Consider the following 25,900-nt stretch of genomic DNA (forward strand, 5'->3'; position numbering starts at 1 on the left):
AATGCTGATATAAATGACTGTCTACTATACCTACATTTCATGTTCCAGTTTAACCAACTGTCCTAGAAGTCCCCTTCAGAAACACCACTCATACTGGAAGTGGTTTCCAGGAAGTTTGATGCTGGCCTGCAATAAGATAAGGGTTTTCCTGAAGAATGCAAATCACCAAGTCTTTCCTCAACTACATCTCGCCAGGGAAAAATGTCACCGAGCTAAATGCTGTGCACAGTGACGTAGCATTTACATTCTGTGCAAGCCCCTTATCTGCTGGACTTCAGTGGGCTGTCACTGACAAACGTTTCTGCATAGTTATACTTCACGGAATTCCTTTTCTTTTCTCTTTTTCTTTTTGGCAATCCGGAATTCAGTGCATGATCTAGGGTCATGTCTCTTTGGTCTCCTTTAAGCCAAAGCAATTCAGAGCCCTTCTTTGTCTTTCATGATACTGATATTTTGGAAGAAATGAGACCAATCCAAACCCTCAAAGGATGTGCCTAAATAGTTTCTTCATGCTTAGATTTAGATTATGCATTTTTGGGCAGAAAAACTATAAAACTCGTTTCCTTCTCAGTGCATCACAGCACCACACAGGGTCAGTGTGTTTCATAATTGGTGGTAACTTTGATTACGTGATTGGGATGGAGTTCAGTAGATTTCTCCACTGGATTTTTATTTTTTTTTTTAATTTTTGGTCATTACTAGATCATCTGTAAGGAGACAGCTTGAAACTATGTCAAATCCTGCTCCCCAGTGTATTTTCACTCAATGGTTTTAGCTTCATTGAGTATTCTTGTCTGAATCAGTTCTTATAGTGATGTTTTCAATATAGTGATTTCATAACTCTTCTTTTCCTTCTGTATTTATTGGTATCACAGTGGGTTCATAGATCCCCCCCCCCCACCATAGCTGTTATCCACCCTGTCATCATTCATGAGAAGACTTTTTAAAAGCCTGATACATGCTAAACTTTGAGATGTTTTAAAAGACAATTACATAAGTAACTTTTTTAAAAAGTAAGGCTTATATTTTAAACTTAGAATGATAACTTTGTATACTAAAATAACATTTAGTCTAAATAATATTTGGCTAAGCATAGCAATCTGTCTTAAGTGTGTAAGTGTTTCTATACAGGATTTAGGATTACACTGAACCACAATCACATCATGGTCTTTATGTAATACTTTATAGTAGGATTTTTGGAAATAAAATATGTACACATACATGCACAGTGGCATATACACTTGCTTACACACACACACCTTCATAAAGCAAAGCGTAATTTTGTATAAATAAGTCAGGGAACATATCAGCTAAAGCAGTGGTTGCAACTTTTTCTTGATATTAGGCCTTCAAGATTTGCAATTGTTTTTCAGAGTGGGGGAAAAAAATGGTTGGGGTTTGAAACGAGTGAAAGATTATCTGGATAATTCGAATCATGCTTGGGAGCCCAGCACCAGTTAAGAACAGATTTCTACTACCAATACTCTCTTCTACTTAACGTCAGCTAGACGCTGCTGCTGAGCGGGTCCAAATCTCAGCGTGTCTAGACCTGGAGGGTTTGAATATCCCAAGTGGGCAGCCACTGCTCCAGCCGTTAGAGAAACAAGAAAAGAAAATCCTTGTGGTATTTCTCTTGGAACAACATGAAAATTAAGGAAGCACATACATTCAGTATCAAACTGTACGAATGGTATGAAATGCTGGGGTAATGAGCAGCACAAAAATACATTAAACATAAAATGGAACCTTGACCAGAAGAAAAATATAGTATGATGTTACAACTGAGCACACCATGTTTACCTAGGCCCTAGGAGGAAAAGTGAAGTGCAGCCAAACAGTTACTGTGGTTTTGCTGGCCATTATCTCCCGCACCGTCAGGAGGACCATTTTATTGCGGCTGGAAACACGACTCAACCTGCGTGTTCAAGGATCACAGACCACAGTCCCCCTGGATCATCACGCTTTGTACTGAAATGCCATCTTTGTTTGCTTGTCTGACTGGGTTAGCAAATCAGGCAGATGCTTTTGGGCTGAGGTGATGTGGGCCGCTGAACAGACCTTGGCCTGCGTTGCAGTGGAATGGACTTGAAGTCGGCCGTGCCCTGAAGCCATCAGACTGCCAAGCACTGAGCACTGAACTTTCTATTGCGTTGCTGAGGGATGTGCCAGCTCAGGCACAGCTTAGTGGACTGCTTCCTGAGGTGAGAGGTGGTGTGGCCATGTGGGTGGTGGAACCCAAGAGAGGGCTCTGGAGCCAGGAGCTGAGGCTGGTCAGGCTGTGATGATGAGGCAAAACGATGTTAGAAGTGACCCAGAGCGTCAAGGGGAGAGCGGGGAAATGGAGTAAACAGGTGCCGAGGGAAAGTGTCAGGACTGCAGAACAGAATGGAGGAAAGGGGAATGACAAGGAAAAATGGGGGAGAGGTAGAAGAACTTGATTTTATACTAATGATTTCCAGGAAGCTTCTATGGAAGACATTTTTGAGAAGGCACGTAGACCAGAGAAAACAATGCGGGGGGGGGAAGGGGGGGTGGCGAGGAGCAGTGGCGCTGACTCTGAATCAGTCTAATGACAGCCTCTGTCCAAGCACCGTGGCTGACACACCTCGCAGGCCCAGGCATGGAGGCAGAGCCGGAAGCACTTACTGGCACTGGGAGAACCAGGGCCACAGCAAACACCAGAGACACTAAGCACCATGCCGTGACGTTAATGCACTAAGGAAATCCCGGGTGTGGCACCTGGGAGGACCCACAGCGTCTCTTGGCACAGACTTCTTACTCTTAAAATGGCATACAGCTCAGCAGCCTGGGACCACTTAGGACATAATCAAATAATCCTGCAAACAATACCAGGGAGGGGCTGGTGGCCACAGGACAGGCAAGGAACGAACTAGTGTGACCAATGAGCATTCTGAGTTGTTGAAAGGACTCAATGTTGTAAAATACAACCTGATGACAATGTTAGAGACAAACTAATTTTAAACAATTTGTACATCGAGTGCTCAACATAACAAAAATTAGCATTCAAGGAGGGTTGAGTTGAACTTGCTGAGGTGTCTTGTGACTAGCTGAAAAAATTAAAAGCAACTGCACACGTTTAGAAGAGATAACCAAATAACAGCAGAGGCCTAGGGGACAGGGGCTACGATAACCTGCAAGTTCAATATGGGTCAATAGAGTGATATCGGTGCTAAAAAATATTAGTGGGCTGTTAAGCCTAATTACAGAAGTATTCTGCTCAGGTCAGGAACGGCCCAGACAAGTCATCTTGTGTAATGCTCTCAGATACTCTGGATGCAGAAACCCAAGATAGGTTAAGTACCTCACCAGAGATCATCACATGGCCAGCTGGGGTTAACCAGACCTGGCACGGCTACCTTCTACCAAATTTTACACTCACCAATAACACTGTCAGAATTGTCTAATAAATCTTCCTGAGAACATGAAGACGAAGAAGTCCAGATTAATGATTCGTTTCCCCCGTGTAGCTGTCACCTGAGCCACTGTGTGGCCTCAGGCCGATTCCCATCCCTAGCCGAACGCACTGCCCCACCCACCAAAGAGCATGTGTCTCACTGTAATGTGTGTGTCACTGCTCCTGGACAAGCAGCCAGGCCGTCTTCCCAAACGCAGAACAGTATGAAGTACTTCACCTTTGGATTAGGGTGCCGGCCGATGACAAGGCGCACGGGTCCTGGGGGGCATTTGCTCAAGATGGCGTGGACTTTGCTTAAAGCAGCGTGGCGGACGTTGACCGAGTTCACTTCCAGGATCTGATCTCCGCGGCTAAGGAGGCAACATAATCAACACTGTGTTAATAGTCAACTTTTTATAAGGTTTTCTTCTGGAAGAGGTTTCTAACAAGGAAACTCTTCTGAATAAAGTAGTTCATCTTTGCATATATGTAAAAGAGCAACACGTTCATATAAACACACTGGGTTTTAAATTGGCAAAAGTCATTATGCTTATCTACCCAAATTTTCAGAAGTAGGAAAAGTAAATAAAACAGATAGTAAGGACAACAATGCAGGCTAACATTTCTTGAGCACGTAGTATATGCCAGGCACTGTACAAAGCCATCCACAGAATGGTGCTTGAAGGGGTATTATTAGTCCCATTATGTAGAGAAGACCACAGGTTCAGAGAGGTCAGCTAGAGGTCACACACTGTTGAACTCAGGTCTATCTACCTCACAATCATCACGTGATAGCCCCTCGACCACCATCCATTTCTTTCTTCCTACCATCTTGAAATGATTATTGTAATATAATTTAAGGAGGAAATATCTGAAGCTCAAAGGTTACCCAAGAATTTGTAAAAACGTTTCAAATTTGAACAAATGAGAAATTGAAGACAAGATGCCCATTTTTGACTTGAAATTATAGGGAGAGAACTCAGGACGAGAGAACAAAGACTCTTTATATGGGGTTTGAAGAATGTTCATTTGGCAGGCTCCAGACATATGGAACCATTCAAGAAAGAAACATCATCTTGGGATGTCATTAAAGGATTTTTTTTTCCTTGGGTTCTAAAAGTATATTTTCTTTAATGTACTTTGGATGATTTGCTAACTTTTTTTTCATATGGAAATTCACTCTAATGATTAACTAAAAACATAATATAATCTATTAACAGGGCCCCAAGATGGCAACCTCAAGGAATGTCATTTTGATAATTCCTCAACTGCTCAAGGACTCAGAAGCTTAGTGGGAAGAAAGGTGATACTGTTTGCACAGAGTGCTTTGTGCAATACATGTATGTTCTTGTGAAGTTTAGATGGGCACAGACCCATCGCAACTATTATATAACAGAATACCTAGGCATGTCTTGTATAAACAGGATACCCATGCTACCACGCAGCTAGCTGGATCAAGAAATCAGACACGCAGTGATTTCAGACAGTAAGCATCTCGACATCACCACTCAGAAAGGAATGAAACAACAGAAAAGGTTCAAGAGATGACGCTGAGTAATAAAGGCATGATTTGAGGACTCTCTTGTACCCAGTGATCCTGAATCATAATGAGCAAGTCCCAGTATCTCCACTGAATTTCCCATAACTGAATATAGAAGTGAAAGGAAATATTTAGAAAATCACAGTTATCTGTACAGAGTTGTGTTTTGTCATTTCTGAAACTGAACTTCTGTGTCCAAATAGAACAACATCCGAAAAGCCAAGATCCAGAGTTCTCTAATTCAACCAAGTTTCACTTATATTAGCTTTTCACCTTTGGAGATGCTATTAATTATAATCCAGGCTATATTTCTGCAACTAATACAAAGATTTAGAATGACATAAAGGAATGTAACAGGGCAGGTATCTGACGTGTATGTACTCAGAATATTTATGAACATGCCAGGTTTACTACGCACCTCAGATTGCTCTCCATCTTGGCCACGGATCCCGGGGCAAGGCTGTGAATGTAGATGCCCGGAGGGCTGTTCTCCAGAGCCAGGCAGCAGGCGCCAATGCCCAATCCAACTCTGGGCTCTGCCAGAGGCATCATTCAAAGAAAACAACAACATCAAAAAACAAGCGTGAGTGATTGGAAACTGCATCAATGGATATTCAGACCAATAGCCATTTATTTCTTGACCAGACTCAGAATGTGAATCCTGCTTTTCTTTGCCCACATTGCCACATTCGCAGAAACACAGCTGAACCGGACTGGGAATTATTCAACGGTCTACTCTTAGTTTGCAAATCTATTTTTTGGAAATAGGCAGAATCGAGGTAATATATTTTATTTTGGATATACAACTTCAGGTTTTCTTTTACCTCGGTTTAGCACCTAATCCCTTGATTATTTAATTGCGCCTCATATTTCTACAGTGGGTGGGGAGGGAAAGAAAACAGATGAAAAGCAGTATGATTTGGGGATCACCCGTGACTTAGTTACTGGTGTTAACTGTATTCTTAACTATGACCTTTTCTTCTTTAAATTTTTATATTAGCCCTGGAATTAAGCTGGTTAGTGGTTTCTTTAAACAGGAGTCTTGGACACACGGCGATTCATCTGGGGAGAGCTCATGGGCCTGTGGGCTCCTGGTAATTTCCCTTCACTTTAGAAAATGACTGACATCTCCACTTTTGATCCCACTGTCCTTTTAGAGAATACCATATGTTTTTGGTAGCAGGTCATCCCAAAGAAATGATTCATAGGAAAAGTACAAAAAGTTCATATTGTTATGTGAGAGCATGTAACAAAGGTGAGCACCAGCTGGCATCACCTTTGTTGAGCGTTACTTCCATGACAATTCTGTCCTTGGGCCCATGGGCCTTCCGACCCAGGGATGAGGAGTTGCTTTCATCAGAGCCCACCGCCGAGGTCCCCCCGCTGGCGCTGAAGCTTGGGGAGCTGGATCTACTCATGTGTGTGGGGGTGGAGCAGGGCGTGAGGCTTGGACTCAGTAACTTTGTGCGTACGGTTAACACAAACAATCCACTCCGGATTTGCTGAGGAAACAAAAAGAAAGTAGGGCTGAAACATTCAGACCATCCCTATGCCAAAGGGTGAAAAACAACACTAAACCCAAACCCAAACCAGAAGGAGATGAAGAAAAACATCAGAAAATAAAGGAGAGCAATAAGGATGTCGTTACCTTAAAGGTATGAATGGCTTCTTGAAACGTCAAGCCCTTTATTGGTATTCCATTTACATCTAGGATTTCATCCCCTAGTGACCAAATAGGAGAATTACATTAACGTCAAGCTTTAATTTAGGGGAATCTGTCAGTATGCGAATAGGATACCACAGGGTCCCTGATTTACAACTCTATAAAGTGAATACTTGTATCCACGTTCCTTAGCTTAGCTCCCAGGAATGTCACAAAATGGGGCAATGAATGCATATTTCTTCACAGTAACTCTGTATTTCCACGTTTAATTAAAACAACTATGGGAAGCATCCAAGTCTTATTCTTCAGCCATTGCCAAGTTTAATATCAGATGTCCTATGTTTAGAGATCAAACTGCAAAAACGGGGTCCCAAGTCTTTCCTCATGGTCTTTGTTTAAAAACTTAAACCCACAGGCAGTGAAGCATGAACGCACACATGTGAGAAGCCACTCCCATCTCTGAGCCCAGAGAATCATCACAGAGCAGGGGAAATCATCTCATTAACAGAGACAAAAAGAAAACAAACAAAACAAAACCTTGTGAGATATTATTTAGGAATGGCAGCCCCACCTCTAGAAATAGTCTAGATGCCCAGCCTTAGTGGTGCTCCGGCTTCTCCATCATTAAGTGGGCACGCTACTATACGCTTCTGTGTCAGAAATTATTGTAGGCTAATGTCAAAATGCATTCACAGTCTCTCCCCTCAGCCCCCCATCCTGGACTCATCTTCAACTCCAAGAAGGTATAGTGAGGTCATTTTCAAGCTGTTATCAGTGTCTGCTGGGAATAGAAAAGAACTCGAACATCCTGTTGACTTACCAGAGTTTGTTCTAGTTTGTACTCTTGTAACATAGTCCGTTTTTTTAAAATAACAGTTCATCAAAAACGCTACACAAAGGGGCCCTGAGAGAAGAAGAGAGGGACCTTGCACAGTAGTGTAGGACGGGAGAGGGACTTCCTTTACCTATGACAGAGTGCAACGCAGCACAAGATCTCTCAGTTCCCCTCCCGGGGATGGCCAGTCCCAGGAGCACACTGTGCACCTGATCAAAGGAACCCTGTCCATGAGTGTAAAAATGTAGCCACTCCCCATGCATTTGTTATGTGCCTTCCCTTTAATGCAACTGCAGAAGTTGTAAAATAAGTGACAGAATCTGTTTAAAAATCGCCTGGCACAGCTGACTGCTCAACGAGGTGAGGTTTTGGGTTTGTTCCCACATGGGAAAAGGATGGAAACATTAAAATGATTGCTCAGCCTTTAAAAATCTTCATACAAGATTTAAAGACGACAGACCATTCAACAGGTTGAAAATCCATTTCAATGACTTGTCTTTATTGTAAATGATACAGATGGAAAAAAGAGTATTAGGAAGATTCGCGTGCTATTAACCTTTCCTAACTATTGATTTCGCCTCCGTTTTGCTGCAGTCCACCACGGCTGCAGGGAGACTGTCAATCAAGTGAACACAGGGCACATCCGCTATGAAAATGCTCTGCTGCTAGAACTTTCCGTTGTTCTGTACACAGACACAGACACCAGCTGGGAGCCAAGGCTTCCTCTAAGAGAGGGAAGTAAGTACTCTGCCATCAAAATATGAAGCCTGCTCACGTCTCATCATTAGCATCCAGGCTTCCAGGGTCACGCTGCCTGAACAAGGAGACTCCAACCCACTTTATCAGTTAATAAAAACAACAACAACTGTATGCTTCATACAGCAGCACCTATACTCTGGGCCAACTGAAATGAGCAGCCACACCGTTTTTTTAAGGTAACTGGAAATATTGTGATTTAATCATCTCATGAAGGAAGTGTGTTCATAAAAAGGAAGAAAAATCAGAATTCACGAACAAGGTCTGAGGATCTAATGTACAGCATGGTGACCACAGTTAACAATACTAAGTTATATTCCTGAAAATTGCTCAGAGAGTAGGTCTTAAATGTTCTCGCCCTGCACACACAGGTGACGTGAGGCAATGGAGGTGTTAACTAACTTTACTGCGGTAATCATTTCACAACATGTCATGTCATACACCTTAAACTTACACAGTTATCTATCAATTACATCTCCGTAAAGCGGTGTGTGTTGGGGAGCACGTGTTTAGCATGTTTATGTGAACGGTAGGTAAAATGGTAGGTGCTGTGGAGAACGTAAAAGATGTGTACGTATCCAGTCCACAAACTCTCAGAAACCTTCCAAACAAGAAACCTGATCAAGGACCAAGGGAATAAGGTAGATATTTAAAGACCCGAATAAAAATAGCAAGCCACTTTTCACATATCTCATTTAATCTTCACAACAACTCTTCAAGGTTGGTACTAATTCCCCATGTTTTTAAGTGAGGAAAGTGAAGCTCAGGTTACAACTGTCCAAGGTCATGATGTGGAAAGTGCTGGATTCAGCCCAGGCTACTCCACTCCCAAGCCCACAGCCCCCACTGCTGTGCATTCACCCCACATCTTGCAAAGGGGCAGATTCCCATGGAAGCAGAGCTCACCCCCACTGAGGACACCAAGAGGCTCTCTCTTACCTTCCTTAAGTCTTCCATCCTCGGCAGCTGATCCATTTGGGAAAATGGTCTTGACAAAAATCCCCATCTGTCCTCGAATGCAGTCCCGACCTCCGGCAATGCTAAAGCCAAGGCCCTGCACCCAAAGCAGACGGAGGTCCAGGTTGACACTGCAGTACTTACCTGAGGGCATCCTCCCCATTTCAGTATTTAACTGCGGTGTCTTCCCCAGCCACGCACATAGTTAAGGCAAAAGGGTGTGACCATCTCACTCAGAGGCCCACAGCAAAGTGCGCCTGGGAAGCCACTCACATACACATAAGGACACATAATCTATTCCCCTTTAAACGTCTGTTAATTTCATACAAAAACAACAGTAATAAAAAGTAACCATTTAGAAAATATATGCTAACTTGGGCCTGAGGGCTACAGCGGGCAGAAGAGCGCTCACCTTGCCCTTCTCTTTGTACAGCCCGATGATGGAGATGACCGACGGCCGGATGAGCCTCCACGGAGACTCCACCTGCGTGGTGCTCAGGGAGCGCGTGGACTTCTTCACGATGTGGTATTCCTACGGTCAGCAGACAGAAGGCCAGAGAGTCCCAGCTACCCTCTGGTCCTCTGGCATCAGATATATTCAGATTCTGAAAACCTCAGCTGTCTTTGGGGTGAGGTAGCCATTCCTCCCTGGTCCAGCGGCTTTAAGAAAGTTTATTATGAAGAACACTGGAGAGCCCTGGCCAGGTGGCTCAGTTGGTTGGAGGATCGTTCCATACACCAAAAGGCTGTGAGTTTGATTCCTGGTAAGGGCATATACCTAGGTTGCGGGTTCGTTACCCAGTCAGGGCACGTATGGGAGGTAACCGAATAATGTTTCTCTCTCACAGAGATCTCTCTCTCCCTTCCTCTCTCTCTAAAAACATATCTTCAGATGAGGATTTAAATAAAACAAACAAACAAACAAACAAAACACTTTAAATAGAAGCAGAGGAATAGATCCTCCTGCAAAATGGCCACACCTTCTTCCTTCACAGAAAGAACGGCTCAGAGGCCGCAGACATCTGTTATTTCTTTCCTTAACTCCACGGATCCTGCTTCTGGCTTTCTGGAATGGAGTCAGGAACCAGAAACCCAGAGGCCTCAGAGCTGTACGATGACCACCCTGGGTTTAGGGTCCCCCCTGGAAGTCACCCCCTCCCCCCAACCCCTACCCCAAGTTCATAATCATGGTTTGGAATCATTCCCCATTTTAAGCTTAATTCTCTCACTCAAAAACTTAGTAAGCCCTTGTTTCTTATAAAACCCAAACCGCAAACCCAGATAACTGTTATTCTGTATAAAACATCCCGCCGAGCAACTGCAGCAGCTTCAGGTCTAATCCCTCACATGTGCCCAATAAAATATTTTCCAGAGCAAACCTCCATCTCAATCCTGTCCACCACTCAGTATATACGTGTGCAAGCAGGGCACACCATGATAACCTAAACAAGAGAGTCTACAAATCTATTGCTAAAACACTTCTGCAGTCTAGGCCCTTGTGATTCTTCTTAGAATAAATTTCTTAAATGACAGATATTCCATTATAAGCAACAAAAAAAAAGATGACTTCATATTTAATATGAGAAAAGAGACATCAGAAATAGTTTGTATCCTTAATGGATGTATTCTACAATCAAAGGTAGAAACGAGATGTCTGCTAACATTTTTGTATTCCCGGCGGCTTAGAACAATTATATTTTGCAGTTTTACAAACTGTCTGCCAGCTATGTTGGCCTCCCAGACTCTGTCTGATTCAATAAATAAATAAATAAAATAAAATAAGATGTTGGCTTGGCAAGGTTACCACCCTTTTACTGAAACCACTGTGGAAAAGGCCCAACACAGCCCAAGCGTTTTCAACCCCTGAGTACACAGCTGCATGTGTGGATTCGTAAGGGAACTCTCTCTGATCACCAATCTCCAGCAGCACCAATTCCATCTCCCCCTGGGGAACCAGTGGGAACCTAGGCCTGTGGTGCCTTCTAGACCTGTGCTGTCCAGTATGGCAGTCACCAGCCACCTGTGGCCGTCGATGTTCAAATGAAGATAATTAAAATAAAAAACATAGCCGTCTTGCCAGCCACTTTTTATGTGCTCAGTAGATACCTGCGGCTACTATTCGGGGCAGTACAGGTACAAAACATTCCCACCATCGCAGACAGTTTTAGTGGAGTGCTCTATTCTAGACAATACTTTTTAGTGGAGGAAGAGACAACAACAAAAGAAAAAGGTGAGAATCCCGAGAGAAAAAGAGAAGGGTAGAAAGTAGAAAGAGAAGACAAGAGAAAGGTCAACTCAAAGAGGTTAAAAAAGTATTTTCCCTCAATCTTTACTTGCCATGTTTCCTTGTTCCTTGAAGCCTGGTTAGAAATAGGTATTTAGAGGCTATAAATATGGTCAGGTTTCCTCAGTAGGCCACTATCTCAGGGCTAGACATCCTTGGCCATGATGGCAACCAACCCTCTCATTTCCACACTAACTGAACCAGCCCGACCACATGGCTCCTTCACTTTCTGGTCTGATGGTGCCAGGACTCAAAGAACCTTCTACGGGTTCCCCAGAGACTGAGTCTGCTTCCAACTTGGTTATGAGATGTCTACCCAGTTTCCCCCGAGTTGAGGATGATGTAATTGAGGAAGAGTTCCCGTTCAGGGCAGGGGTGAGGACGTCCATCCTGTGGGCCATATAAGACCTGCGAAATCATTTGGTCTGGCCCTGTCAAGGCTTTAGGGGTGAGTTAATTATATGTTTGACCATATACAGCAGTCTAACTTTCAAGTTGATAATTCTGTATGGCCCATGAATGATGTAAATATCCCAATGGCCCTTGACAGAAAAAAAGGTTCCCCACCCCTGATCTAGAAGGACCAAATGACAGTAGCTCATCTCATATGCTAAGTTGTTACTGAGTTAAACAGGCTGTTTGGTCTTATTTCAAGTTTAACAAGAACATCAGATGAACCATACCTGGGACAGGCTTTTCTCCAGACTTTTGCTATAATTACAAACAGAGAAAACAAAAGAGAGAGCGGGGAGAAGTAGAAGAAAACAGGCAAGTTACGTCCATCCTGTGGGCCATATAAGACCTGCGAAATCATTTGGTCTGGCCCTGTCAAGGCTTTAGGGGTGAGTTAATTATATGTTTGACCATATACAGCAGTCTAACTTTCAAGTTGATAATTCTGTATGGCCCATGAATGATGTAAATATCCCAATGGCCCTTGACAGAAAAAAAGGTTCCCCACCCCTGACTTATGGGGGCAGGCCCTGGAATATTAAGGCCCTGGAATATTAACCCATCATTGCCCACTTCACTCCTCTCTGCAGCCCCCTCTGACCCTGGCTATTTGAGTCATTAGTGTGTAACAGGCAGGATCCCAGCACAGTGCAGGCACACACACACCACACACATATACTTCCCTCTCTCACATGACCCAACGTCCACCCACCCAGTTGTTAAACTGACTCCTGACATGTACCCTAAACCAGTGATGGTGGTTCCAGACCATGAGGTACCATTGTCTCCAGGCAGCTGAAGACAGCTCTTGGTTCTAAAACACATAGTAGGAAGGGGATCAAAATGTCAAGATCCAACAAGGGATTGTTTTCATCTACTATTTTCAAATAGTAGGCTGACTTCTTTCTAGCCTCCCCAAACAGTCCTCACTCCCTGTATAATAACTCTAGTCCCAAATACTCCCGGCCCACATAGACGAGCAGTTCTTCAGAACACAGATGCTCTTGCTGTCTTTGAAAGGATAAAAGAAAGCCTAGAGACACCAGGGTAGAAGCGTACTCTCCCATCCCTGACTGGTCAACTGTGACTGCGTGAGAAAGCAAGAGGCTCCATGGCACTGACTACCTGCGATCCCGAAGACTCCAGTAGCTGGGGTAGAGAGTGCTTCCGGCCATCTCGGGACACCTCCAACATCCTGGCCCGGGGGTCCCCGTTTCGCACCATTAGCTCATTATATTCTTCAACAGACTCTAGACGGTGTACACCCCCTGGAAAATACAGGGGAAAGAAGACATGGCTTGATATGGTGTGAAAAGAAGCTTAAGAGCAAACATAGGCACCGATTTGTTGCATTTATACCCACACTCATGGTTTTCAGAAGGTCTGCAGTCCAATTCTTTCAAAGCACCAAGCTCACCACATTCTGCCATCAAGCTCTGCGTAAGTTCAGTATGTGTTGAGGCCATTGATGCCAGATTATTAAAAAAAAAGTGACAGTTTTTCAAGGAACCAGTTAAGGGCAATGTATATATTTCATCCAAGTAAGATGTAGCCATGGTTGATAGGGCAATAAACAACAGTGAGAATGCTTGAGTGGATAGTTTTCTAATGATGGAGGAATATCACTTTGTGGTTGTTATAGTTCCATTGTTGGGGCAGATGGGTGTTTTTCATGTATAATAATGACTTTTAAAATAAACTTAAAAGAATTATAACAACTAACAGAAATGTGCACAAATAAGTGTACAGTTCCATGAAATTTCACAAAGTGGATGTACCAATAACCAACACCCAAACCAACAGACAGAATCTTGCCAGAACCCCAAAGCCCATTTTTGTGCAACTAACCACCCCTCGCCCAAGGTAACCATTAAACCTATTTCTAACATCATAGATCACTTTTGCCTATTTTCAACCTTTATATAAAAGATGTACTTTGTGTGTGTGTGTGTGTGTGTGTCTTCATTCTTAGCATTTGTTTGTGAAATTCCACCATGCTGTTGCATGCCCAGAGATCATCCATCCCACTTCTGTGTGCTATTTCATTGTATAAACATACACAATTTATTATTTATTCTTCTGCTGATGGACATTTGGTTCATTTCCAGTTTTTAGGTCTAGAACAAGGATCAGCAAGTTTTTTTTATTTTTTTTGTAAAGGCTAGATAGTCGATGTTTTAGGCTTTATAGGCCACAAATGGTCTCTGTTGCCTATTATTTACAAAACTTTCTAATAACCCACCAAAAATGTAGAAAGCATTTCTAGCTCATGGGCCATACAAATATAGCTGTGGATGGTAGTTTGCTGACCCTGATCTAGAATATGCTATTACTAAAAAATCTTGTAGATGTCGTGTCTGCTGAATGCAGATCTAGGAGTTGCTGGATTACAGGTACACATGTACCTTACCAATGTCGTACCCCCAGTGTGCCTGAGTTCTAGTTTCTCTACATCTGTGTCATACTCAGTGGTGGCAATCTTTTTATTTACTTATCTTTATTTATTTATTTATTTTAGTGGTGGCAGTTTTGTAATTTTAGCCACTCTGGTGGATATAGAATGGCATTTCATTGTGGTTTTAATTTACATTTCACTGATGACTAATGAGATTGAGCTTCTTTTAAAATATTCATTGGCAGTTTCTCTTTTGTAAAGTTGTCAAGTGCCTTATTAAAGTCTTTTGCTCATTCTTTTATTGGATTTCTGTCTTTTGTTGTTGATTTATAGACTTTTAATTTTCTTTGTTAATACATTTTGGATATTTGGATAGATCATGGGATCTATGTATTATTGTAAATATCTTCTCTATGTCTGTGACTTGCCTTTTCACTCTCTTAATGTTATTATTCTTTTTTTTGGATGGGCCAAAGTTCATAATTTTAACACAGTACAACAAATAGATTTTTTTCTTTTTGGTTAGTACTGTTGGGTCCTGTTTAAAAAAATTTTTATACTGATTATATTTAAAGACACCCTTGCCATTTAAAAATAAGATAATTGCCAAAGCCGGTTTGGCTCAGTGGATAGAGCGTCGGCCTGCGGACTGAAAGGTCCCAGGTTCGATTCTGGTCGAGGGCATGTGCCTGGGTTGCGGGCACATTCCCAGTGGGAGATGTGCAGGAGGCAGCTGATCGATGTTTCTAACTCTCTATCTCTCTCCCTTCCTCTCTGTGAAAAATCAATAAAATATATAAAAAAAAAATAAAAAAAAAATAAAAATAAGATAATTTAAGGAACTTAAATCTTAAATCATGTTTAATTACATTGAATACAATAGCCAAAATCATATTACAATGTTCACATTATACTTGATATCTGCGATTTTCAACTTTTTTCCTTTCATGGTACATATAAACTAATTACTAAGACTCTATGGCATAACAACAAAAAATCGATTTTTTGCCGATCTGACAAAAGACTAGGCATAATTTTGATTCATTCACATTGAATGGCTATTGTGTTGGCTGTTGCCATTTTTTGACAATTTAAGGGAAAAGAGGTCAGTTCCCCTAATAGGTACTGAATGTTTTAAACATTCTTGCGGCACACCAGTTGAAAACTGCTTCACTATATGTTGTGTGTGTATGTATTTGTGAATATAACTATACACATAGACAGATTCTTTGAAATATCAAGCTATTCTAGACCATGCGATGTTTTATTTGAAAACCTAAAATTTCAATTTACCTAAAAGTTTTCATGGGATAAAACAAGCTGATCCTGTACTCTTTTACAACTAATGTATTGATGAATTTCTAATAGTGATGAAAAAAACACACACCAGAATAGGACTGACAGTTATTTTAAAATGGACATCACTAAAGGCCCGGCTTTTCAAAAGCTGAATATTAGCTTTGTTATACAGGTTTTCAAACACCTGAAATTCCTTTGCAGTCAAATAGAATTTTCCATTTAAAAAGATCACAAGCCTAAGGCATGAACATGGATAAATCAAAAACACCAAAATTAAAAGGGAACCCTGCTGGCAAAAAAGGAAGGCATGAAGTAATGAAAACTCAGGTTAGAATTTCAGAAAAAAAATGTTCCATGAAATTGCTTCAGTCATTTTTGGAGCCAGACTGGGCAAAAATCGTAGTGTAAATGGCTGGAACCTCTTTACAGAACCTCCTTAATAATTCATGACCAGATTAATCTATCTTGGCATGCTTACTCATCTGAAGCAGATTTATTAGAAGAAAATTCCTTTGGAGCTGACAGGGAGGCACTTGCCATCCACAGAAGAGAAACCACATACGGTAGTGTCTGTAGATAATACACTGATATGTGACGACCACAGTGACTCGCTTTAAGAAACTATGAAATAAATACCCAAGTTTATAGGACAGACAAACGAGGAGCTCATCACATTAAAACCTCTGGATTCAAATGTCTGTAGACAGAACATATTTCACAGCACTGAACACAGACCCAACTCCTTAAGCCTCTTTAACAGGTTTCCAAATTGCTTTTCCAGTCTTATCTCCCACTACCTGGCTGCATGAATTCATTGCTCTAGCCTGCTGACTCTCAAAGGAGAGAATCTGTCCAAAACCGGCATCCTTTCCAAAACTCAGGAGCATATAAATATCACTTGACGCTTTACCTGACTTCGCCGGCACCAGCACCTCCCGCCCCAAGCGTCTCCTTTCCCCTAATCGCTCTGACAAGCTCTGCTGGGCAGTGGCCCTTACTGATGAATTACTGGGTCTTGCAGATAGATGAGGAGGGAAAACAGTTGCCCAGAACGTCTCTGACTAGTTTTCCCCATTGCCCCTAAGCATTTCTCGTGCATTTTTTCATGCGTCTAGACTGTTTTCCTTCGCTTCTGCTCTACCAAACCCTGCCAAGGTCCTGGCCCTCCTGTGTGTCCCGCCTCCGCTGAATGCCTGAGCGCCACAGCCCACAGACTTCCAGGCTTTGCACCTCTACATGCGCCTTGGCCTCAAGTGCTTGAGCACCTTCCTGTCTGAACCCCCCCAGAGCACCTGCCCTCGAGAGGCAAAGAGAACAGTGACGATGACAAGGATGATGTGACATTAACGACAACGGTGACAACAGTGGCAGCCACCACACCTCGGGCTGGCACTGCCATGTGCATTCCCTCAACTCAGCCTTACACAGGGCCTGGTGCTCATACTGATCGGCAGAATAAAGGAAGAAACAGAGAAACAGACATGAAGCCGCCTGTCCCAGGCCACACAGCTAGGAGTGGCAGAGCCGGGCAGTGCTCCTCCCACATTCCTCCATGGCCCTGTCATGGCCCTGAGTGTCTGGGGAGGACACAGGAAGAGAGGGTGGCATCCATTTGTGGCGCAGCCAGGCCTGGATTTACTGCTCAGTTGAGTGCGCTGCTCATTCGGAACAGAATAAAAGAGTTAGGGAGCCATGGCTCTGGAAGGTCCTTGGTGAGACCCCCTCCCCACGTCTCTATCAGTGAATCCTCAGCCTGGGGAACAGGATTCTTTCCAAGATCCTCAGATTCTGTAAAGACAGGTGGGTGAGAAGACCTGTCTGGGAGCAGAGCTTCTGGGTGGCACTGAATGAGTGACCTTTGAGATCTCCTTCACTTCTCTGGTCTCACCCATTAAGTGAGGAGCGTGACTGCCCTGGTTTCAAAGGTCCCTCATAGTTCCCCAGGGCTCAGTGCCCTGCCCTGGGAACGGTTTCTAAGGTGCTGATCAGCTCTGCCAAGACAGCTGACCTATAGATCTCCTCTCTGCCCTGGTGACTTCCCGTCCCAAACACACGCAGGATTTCCCTCAGTGGCGCCTTGTTCTCTCTCCACGTGAGGAACTCCAGCACCATGTCCCTCCTTAGCCTTACCAGCCTCTGGTCATCACACTGTGCTCGTCACAGACCCACATTCGCGCAGATATATCCTGCCTAATTACTCCGAGTTACAAATGCAAAGCAATCCATTTTGTTATTCAAAAAACAACAGGGATGTGTTTCATGGTGCTAGAATAACTCAATAGAAGGCCAGGCAGTGGGGGAGGGGTGCTCTTGGTCAACAGGCATAGATTTGAGTGGTGGGAAGAGGAAATGGACAGTTTTGGATGTTAACATACCTGCTTTGTGCTAGCTGCTTTCGTGTGAATTTATTATTATTATTGTTATTATTTTAAAAAATGGGCTCAACCTTTCAGCATCAGTGCTATCATCAGTGAGGAAGTGAAAGTTCAGGGACATTAAGTAACCAGCCCTAGCTAGTTGGGTAACAAGAGCTGAGGGGCAGACTTGGTTCTGCTGAGCTTCCCGACTCTTCCTCTTCCTGTTCTAACAGCTGTCACGCGCCGAAGGGCAGCCGGTCGACGGCTCCATCAGGCCACACACACAATGCTGAGGGCCCACACCACATTCAGGGCCCATAAAAAATGGTTTAATTTCTTTTAAATTCAGGAGAACATAATAGTAATGAATAGCTAACAAGTCCAGCTTGTAACTTTACACCAACGCAGTCATAAAACATAATTGTTAGTATACTTTTAAGACAGGAAAGAGCCATCAAGGCGAAAGTGCCTGGGATCCACGGAAGTCATGGGGTCCCAGCACTAACTTTCTCCCTGAGGACACAGGCCAGCTGCTTTAAGGATGTGCCCAGGAAAAGTCAAATCTGCTTGTTCCAAAAGTGGCAACTCCACCCCTCTCCCCGCTTAGTTGAAATGCAGATTTCATATTATATAAATAGCTCTTTTCCCCTGGTTCTGCTGGGACAAGGGCTTGGGAGAGAGGTGTGCTTGCTGAAAAATAGCCATCAGGAATATTCCACAGCAAAAGGATCACCTGAAGTCCTATGGAAGTAAATGAACCAAACACACAGGAAATTTAAAGCTAAGCAAAGACAAACAGAGATGTTGACATTCACTTTATTGTGACCCCAAAATATGCACATGGGAAGCCAGGCTGAATGCAGTTTTATGCCTGGGACATGAAGTATCTAAAGGAAAAACAAGCCCTAGCTGGTTTGGCTTAGTGGATAGAGCGTCGGCCTGTGGACTGAAGGGTCCCGAGTTTGATTCCCGTCAGGGGCACATGCCCAAGTTGCGGGCTCGATTCCCAGTAGGAGGCATGCAGGAGGCAGAAAATCAATAATTCTCTCTCACCATTGATGGTTCTATCTCTCTCTCCCTCCACTCTTCCTCTCTGAAATCAATAAAAATTATGTTGTGTGTGTGTGTGTATGAAAACACAATTTTGGCTCTGGCAGGGTAGCTCAGTTGGTTAGTGTCATCCTGAGGTGCCAAGGTTGGGAGTTTGATCCCCAGTCAGGGCACATACATGAATCAACCAAATGCATAAATAAGTGGAACAAAAAAATCAGTGTTTCTCTCTCTCTCTCTCTCTCTCTCTCTCTCTCTCTCTCCCTCTCCCTCTCCCTCCCTCACCCTTCCTCTCTCAAGCCAATAAATTTAAACACAGAAAAAGGTAAAACAATTTTGAGAGCTTTAAAAAATACATTTTTATTGATTTCATAGAGGAAGGGAGAGGAAGAGAGAGACAGAAACATCAATGATGAGAGAGGGAATCATTGATTGGCTACCTCCTGCACGTTGGACAGAGCCTGCAACCCAGGCATGTGCCCCCAACGGAATCAAACCTGGGACCTTTCAGTCCGCAGGTCGAGGCTCTATCCACTGAGCCAAACCGGCTAGGGCCAATGTTGAGATTTTTAAGGAAAAAAAGGGGTCATCCTGCTGATGGTTATATATTCCCATTCCTGAGGCTAGAAGCTCATTTTCAGAAAGATGGTATCAGATAAAGAGCTTCACTTACCCGAAAGACGGCTTTTGAGCTTCATTTTACTGTTGCCCTGCTTGGGACTTTCCAGGTTTCCCTTGGAATCCTCGGAGCCACACGAATCACCTGCCCCAGGGATCTGAAATGCAGAGAGCACAGAGCTGATGTGGGAGGTTGGCGCAATCCCTTCTGAGGCCGTATCTCAGGCTCAAGGAGCAGCAATCTAGGTGTCACGTGAGAAATTAGGATCAAAGCACAGTCTGCTGATAGCCTGGGATCACGCCGGCCAGTTCTTCCTCTGCAGGCACCTCCCGGCACAGCACAGAGCCAGGGAGGGTGCACAGTCTGTAGGCCTCTAGGGCAGGGGTGGGCAAACTTTTTGACTCGAGGGCCACAATGGGTTCTTAAACTGAGCCGGAGGGCCGGAACAAAAGCATGGATGGAGTGTTTGTGTGAACTAATATAAATTCAAAGTAAACATCATTACATAAAAGGGTACAGTCTTTTTTTTTTTTAGTTTTATTCATTTCAAACGGGTCAGATCCGGCCCGCGGGCTGTAGTTTGCCCACGGCTGCTCTAGGGGGTCTTTTCATTTCTTGAGAAAACTTGCGGGACGAGATCACCCATGTCGGTACAAAGCCACAACCAGAGCCCAGGTCTCTTGACTTGTGGGCTAGTGCTGCTTCCTACAGTGCAAGTCGCAACAAATATTAAACCAGAAATTGAAGCTTAATTCTAAGGTTCTTAAAATACAGCAAAATCTTGATTTTGTGGCAGCCAAATAATCACACCCCTCAGGTCAACCGGATGTCCCATGTGCTACACTCCTGAGGACTGATTACGTCCCGGAAGCCAGCACTGCCCGGGCTATGGAGGTGTCCACACAAGGTCAGCCCCCACATCGGTGAGGTGCATGTCTACACTCTGGACCTCAGAGTGACGCAGGAAGGAGGATCCCAAGGGCCAGTGGGTCCTCCTCCTGAGAAAAGACAATCATGCTTAAAAACAAAACAAAAAAAATACACAAACTCTGTTTATTAGAGAGGAGACTTATGCACTGAGAGTTTCTAAAATATTTGGGAGATAAATTTACATGCACAAAACTCATGAGATACATCAAGCAAGGAGCCTTCCCATTTGAAATTTTATTTTTCTTTGAGATCCTGGAGGAAATAAAGTCATATTAATTAAAACAGGTAAGATTCACGTGAAGGAACATGTGTGCATTTTAAAATGACAGCAGACATCCTTTAACACTTAGCAGTCATTGGAACGTCATGCAATTATAATGTAAAAAACCTTTGAATTTTCATGGGTAATAAACATTATACATTGTGTCTAAAATTCTGTATATAAAGATGTATAACTAAGCACTGAGAGTAATTTCCCAGGTAAACGACCTTTTAAGAGGGAATTGTTTATATAGATAATGTATGTAATACACACAATCTGGAAGATTTCCTCTTTGCCCTCAAGTTCAAGTATCTTTCTGGATGAGAAACAGAGATTAAAAAGGTCTGAGAAATGAGGCGATGCAGGCAAACTGAGGGAGGGGCTTTGGGAAAAGAAATTATTCCTAATATATAAAACCAAGATAAATTTGGTGAGTTCCTATTACAATGTCAGGGATTGGCAGGTCTCCAGGTTTAAATTATGAAGTAAAGGCAAGAATAGGATCCTGAAGATGATTTTAGAGATTCTCTAGAGAGATGCCTTTCCCAGCCCCAAACTGTGACATTAATTCATACATTGTGCATGCACGCATGCACACACACACACACACACACACACACACACACACACACGCACGCGCACACACACACACAAACATCTTGGAGACATGCCAGAGACCTGGGGCACAGAAGGAGACATGCAAATAGAAACAACCTGGGAGAAGCCTGGTTTAAACATGTTATGGAAAGAACCTGTCACCAGACTGTAAACAGCAATTACGGGAGAAGGAGTTAAGTTCCTGGTTCTTGCTGGTTCCACCACCTGACCCTGCGATCAGTCTACAGAGAAAGGTGCTTCTTAGATTTGCAAGTCATTACCTCCTCTGGTGCCCAGTAGGTGGGCAGTTGTGACACAGTGGCCAGGGCCCAACCCATCAGAAAGCCTGTTTGAGAAGCTCATGTTGAGGGAGCTTCTCATCCAGTCTATGGTTTCTGGACTTAGGAAGTTCCCTCCATCCATTCTCCCCTCTGGTTTTCCCCCCAGCACAGCCCCTGGTTTTCATACATCAGAAGTTCTGAAGGTAACTCCAGCACTCATAGGCATAACCAGGAAGAAAAGTGGCCTGCCCACGGTTTCTCGGCTCACCAAAGGTGAAGGCTGTGACTTTGTATTCAGGCTACTGATGTTCTTCCCCTCCATCCTAAGATGCTTTTACATTAATAACTTGGGATGATCAATACTGAACCACACTGTATAATTCCACTCAGCTCTATTTTCCCCCACTTAATTTTTGCAGCAAACATGTGTCCCAAAGTAAATAACATCTCCATTTGACAGATGAGGAAATAAAATTGGGACCCTTGTATAGAACTGAGACCCTTTTGTGTATAAGGTAGATCCAGGACCTAGCACAGACTGTGTGTGAATAAAGTCAGTCCAAAATGCATGGTGCACACAGGCACTGTGCCCAATCTGAGTCGGTGTGATGCAAACACAAACGCTGTGAATGCTTCTTGATTTTCAGGGAGGTGGTTTAGAAGTATCACAGCCTTAAAGAACAATCTTTTACTTTCTTTTTTAGTCCTCAAATGCACGAGAGAATGAAATGAGACTTGGTTTCTATGATCTATGTAATACCAGTAAGATTTATTACACCAAAGAAATCTCCTGGTAAAGATTGTATGTCATATTACTATGGAAAGCCTGTAGCTCAAACCAATTAAGAGTGGACCAGAGATCTTGCAAAGCGCTGCAGAAAGCGCTGCAAAAGATACACTGGAGAGCTCCAGGCAGGGGTGAAATCTCATTTCAGACCCCTCTCAAAGTGTGGGCATAGGGCTCTGGATTTCAATGAAAGCATGTCCTTCTGTAACTGAAAACTGGCCTGGCATGATTTAGGTGGCTGGTAACTCAAAAAAACAGGAAGTAGGCTGCTTAGATACATTAGTTCCAGGTTACTGTAGGGAACAGCGACACACGAAGTGCAATTTTGATCACAACATGCCTCTCTTTAGTCTTAGGACTACTGTCTGACAAGGTCCACACTCTAAGAAAGTCCTCCCTTTCTTGTTTTTTTGTTTTTGTTTTGTGAAGCACAGAACAAATCGAACTCTTCTGGAAATGATGCCATTTTAGTTGTTCTAAAAAGAATGTGCAAAAAGTTCTCCTGGAAGGCCTTTGGCTCAGAGAAACAGTTAATACAATCTATTATTCATCAGCGATTTCTAATTCACGTGTCATACAACAAAGCCATTATATTAATGGACTTGGATAGAACTCGCCAATTTCCAATTAGAGCGTCTCTGTTCCCACACCTGTAACCTATGAGATTTTCTCTCAGTGAATAAGAATGTGTAGCTCCTGGTTTTATTGTGAGGTGGTAGGGCAGAGGGGTTAAGAATCCACTTGCCTGGACACAAATCATTTATTAGCAATTCAGGAACATTAATGTCAACATTTGTGAACTTCAGTGTCCTCTCATCTGAAAAATGAAGCTTGATTTAAGAATTAAATGACAAGAAAGAAACAAACAAAAGAATTAAATGACATAGGCTTCTGATTAAAGATAGGCAGATTTCCATCTTGAAACCATACTAAAATGATAGGGAAGAGATTTTTAAAATGAAAGACATAATCCCAAGGACAAAGGGAGCAGACGACAATAGCAACAAAATTCTAGAAGTCAGTAAGCAGACAAATGTGTGGAAATGGATCCAAGCTGAGAAAGCTGAATCCTAAATTGGAATTGAGGAAGACCCCAAAGCAACTCGGTTTGCACACACAACGCATTTGCTGACAGAGGTTCTCTGCAATTGGGAATGAAGGTAAGGCCGGTTGTATAAGAAGCAGCTGAAAGCAAAGCAGTTTTAACTGATTTTGAGGGAGATTCCCAGGGTCGGGATGACCTAGACAAGCCTTGGTGTTCATCAGAGTCACCCAGAGAGTTAATAAAAGCTCAGGCTTATGGACATGGGACTCTGTAACTCACCACTGCCCTAGTCCATGCAGGACTGAGATGGAACCTCCCCAGTCATCCCTGCCCTCCCCTGAGCTTACCCAGAGATGGAAAATGGGGGAATGAGGGTCCCAGCTGCACCAAAGTAGCCCACCAGCCAGAATACGAGGGAGAGTTGTTGTCTATTCAGAATATAGGTATTTAACCAGCAAGTGTGGAAGCCTCTGTCTCACTCTCTGTATGAAGTAGACACATGAAGTGTATGCAGTCTAATGAAATTCACATGTACCACATAAAATAGGAACAAAAGTACTTATTTCTAAACGGTTAAAATTACCTTGTAATTATCTTATAGGCTTACTATGAAGATTAAACAAGAATGGATGTGAGAGTACTAGGAGAGTACCTAATGTGATTAACGGGGGTATAGTGAAGCTTTAGTTAAAAAATACAAAAATAGCCCTGGCTTGGTGGCTTAATTGGTTGAACATCATCCCATTCACCCAAAAGTCACCAGTTTGATTCCTGGTCAGGGGACATGCACAGGTTGCTGGCTCGATCCCCCGTAGGGATTCTGCAGGAGGTAGCCAGTAGATGGTTCTCTCTCACATGGATGTTTCTCTCTCTCTCCAAAATTAATAAAAACAAATTTAAAGCAAACAAACAAAAACAAAACCCCAAACCAAAAACCTTAAGCTTTTTCCCTACCAGATCTTAGGGTGCCTCTGGATTTAGTAATTGCATAGACTATGATTATAGCTTTAGACACCATATACATTTCAACTTCATACCTATAGCAGGTAACAGATTTAATTAACAAATAAAGCAAAAGAAATGGGGAACAAAAAAACCACACACACAAAAAGCCAGCTTCTTGGATTTAAGTTGAAGAAAAAAAACTCCATAAAGTTATTGAAAACCTAACAGGTAAGAAGACAGATTTATTTATTTATTTAAAAAAATAAATATCTTTAATATATTCCAAGAGTCATAAATAACAACTAGACTGGCTGGCGTGGCTCAGTAGTAGAGCATCAACCTATGAACTAGGAGGTCACAGTTGATCCCTGGGCAGGGCACATGACTGGGATATGGACTCGATCCCCAGTAGGGGGCATGCAGGGGGCAGCTGATCAATGATTATTTTTCATCACTGATGTTTCTATCTATCTCTCTTCCTTTTCCCTTCCTCTCTGAAATCAATAAAAATATATTAAAAAATAACTATACTAAAAAATACTATTCGTTTATATAACCACACTATACAAATTCTATTACTTGACTCAGAGAGTAAAAATGTCCACATAATTATGCTAAAGAATATACATGATGTATACCTATTTGAAGGCATAACGAATTATACTAGGAAGAAGACAGTTTCAAAGGCATGTGCTTAGAGAACTCAGCATTCAGAAATCAGGGTTGCCAGGACACTGCAGAGAATTTGAGGACATGCTCTGGTCTTACAAGCAGAATAGAAGCAGTGCAAGAGAGATAACAAATATTTGATGATTTGCCACAGGAACAGAGCTATTTCCTTAAGAAGATGAGATCTTAGATGACAGACTGGACATATACAAAGGGAAGGTGAGATTGTGAAGTCCAGGGTAGAACAATGTGTAAGGAAAAGGGAGATGTGCCTATCTGTTCTTAAAGTGAGCATTACAAAAGTGGGGAGATACTTAGCCAGTCCTTAGTTAGAGAGAGTGACTAGAACCTAAGGAAATCCAACCGAGGAAGAGAGGTAAAACCACAGAGAACAGAATGCAAGAACTTCCCCACAGGGGTCTCAGGCCTGGAAAACAATGAGAGATGTGATTTATAAACTGCAGATAAAGAGTCTGAGTAAGAGGATTTAGGACAACTATTCCCAGAGGGATCAGATTTAAAGGAGAGGAAGACCAGAAAGAGGAAAACAATAAAATAAAAATTCCTGGGTAAATATATATGTATATATTTTTTAACTGATTTCAGAGAGGAAGGGAGAGAGAGAGATAGAAACATCAATGATGAGAATCATTGATCAGCTGCCTCCTGTACCCCCTCTCCTGGGGGATCGAGCCTGGAACCTGGACATGTGCCCTTGACCAGAATCGAACCCAGGACCCTTCAGTCTGCAGGCTGACGCG

At 42.9% G+C, this 25,900-nt stretch overlaps 1 protein-coding gene across 1 annotated transcript in view; it reads right to left on the reverse strand.

Moving 5' to 3' along the window:
• The window catches only part of PDZD2 (PDZ domain containing 2), a 212,002-nt gene that overhangs the window by 24,185 nt on the left and 161,917 nt on the right, over nucleotides 1-25,900 (reverse strand). Inside the window, exons 6-13 of the mRNA XM_006762473.2 lie at nucleotides 19,678-19,780; nucleotides 13,029-13,171; nucleotides 9,579-9,698; nucleotides 9,149-9,263; nucleotides 6,604-6,677; nucleotides 6,232-6,457; nucleotides 5,374-5,491; nucleotides 3,654-3,786 (exon numbers count right to left, since the gene is read on the reverse strand). Coding sequence (XP_006762536.1) covers nucleotides 3,654-3,786; nucleotides 5,374-5,491; nucleotides 6,232-6,457; nucleotides 6,604-6,677; nucleotides 9,149-9,263; nucleotides 9,579-9,698; nucleotides 13,029-13,171; nucleotides 19,678-19,780 — 1,032 coding nt within the window. The remainder of the gene's footprint in view (nucleotides 1-3,653; nucleotides 3,787-5,373; nucleotides 5,492-6,231; nucleotides 6,458-6,603; nucleotides 6,678-9,148; nucleotides 9,264-9,578; nucleotides 9,699-13,028; nucleotides 13,172-19,677; nucleotides 19,781-25,900) is intronic.

The sequence above is a fragment of the Myotis davidii genome, unplaced genomic scaffold (assembly GCF_000327345.1).
Source record: "Myotis davidii unplaced genomic scaffold, ASM32734v1 scaffold135, whole genome shotgun sequence".
Lineage (NCBI taxonomy): Eukaryota > Metazoa > Chordata > Mammalia > Chiroptera > Vespertilionidae > Myotis > Myotis davidii.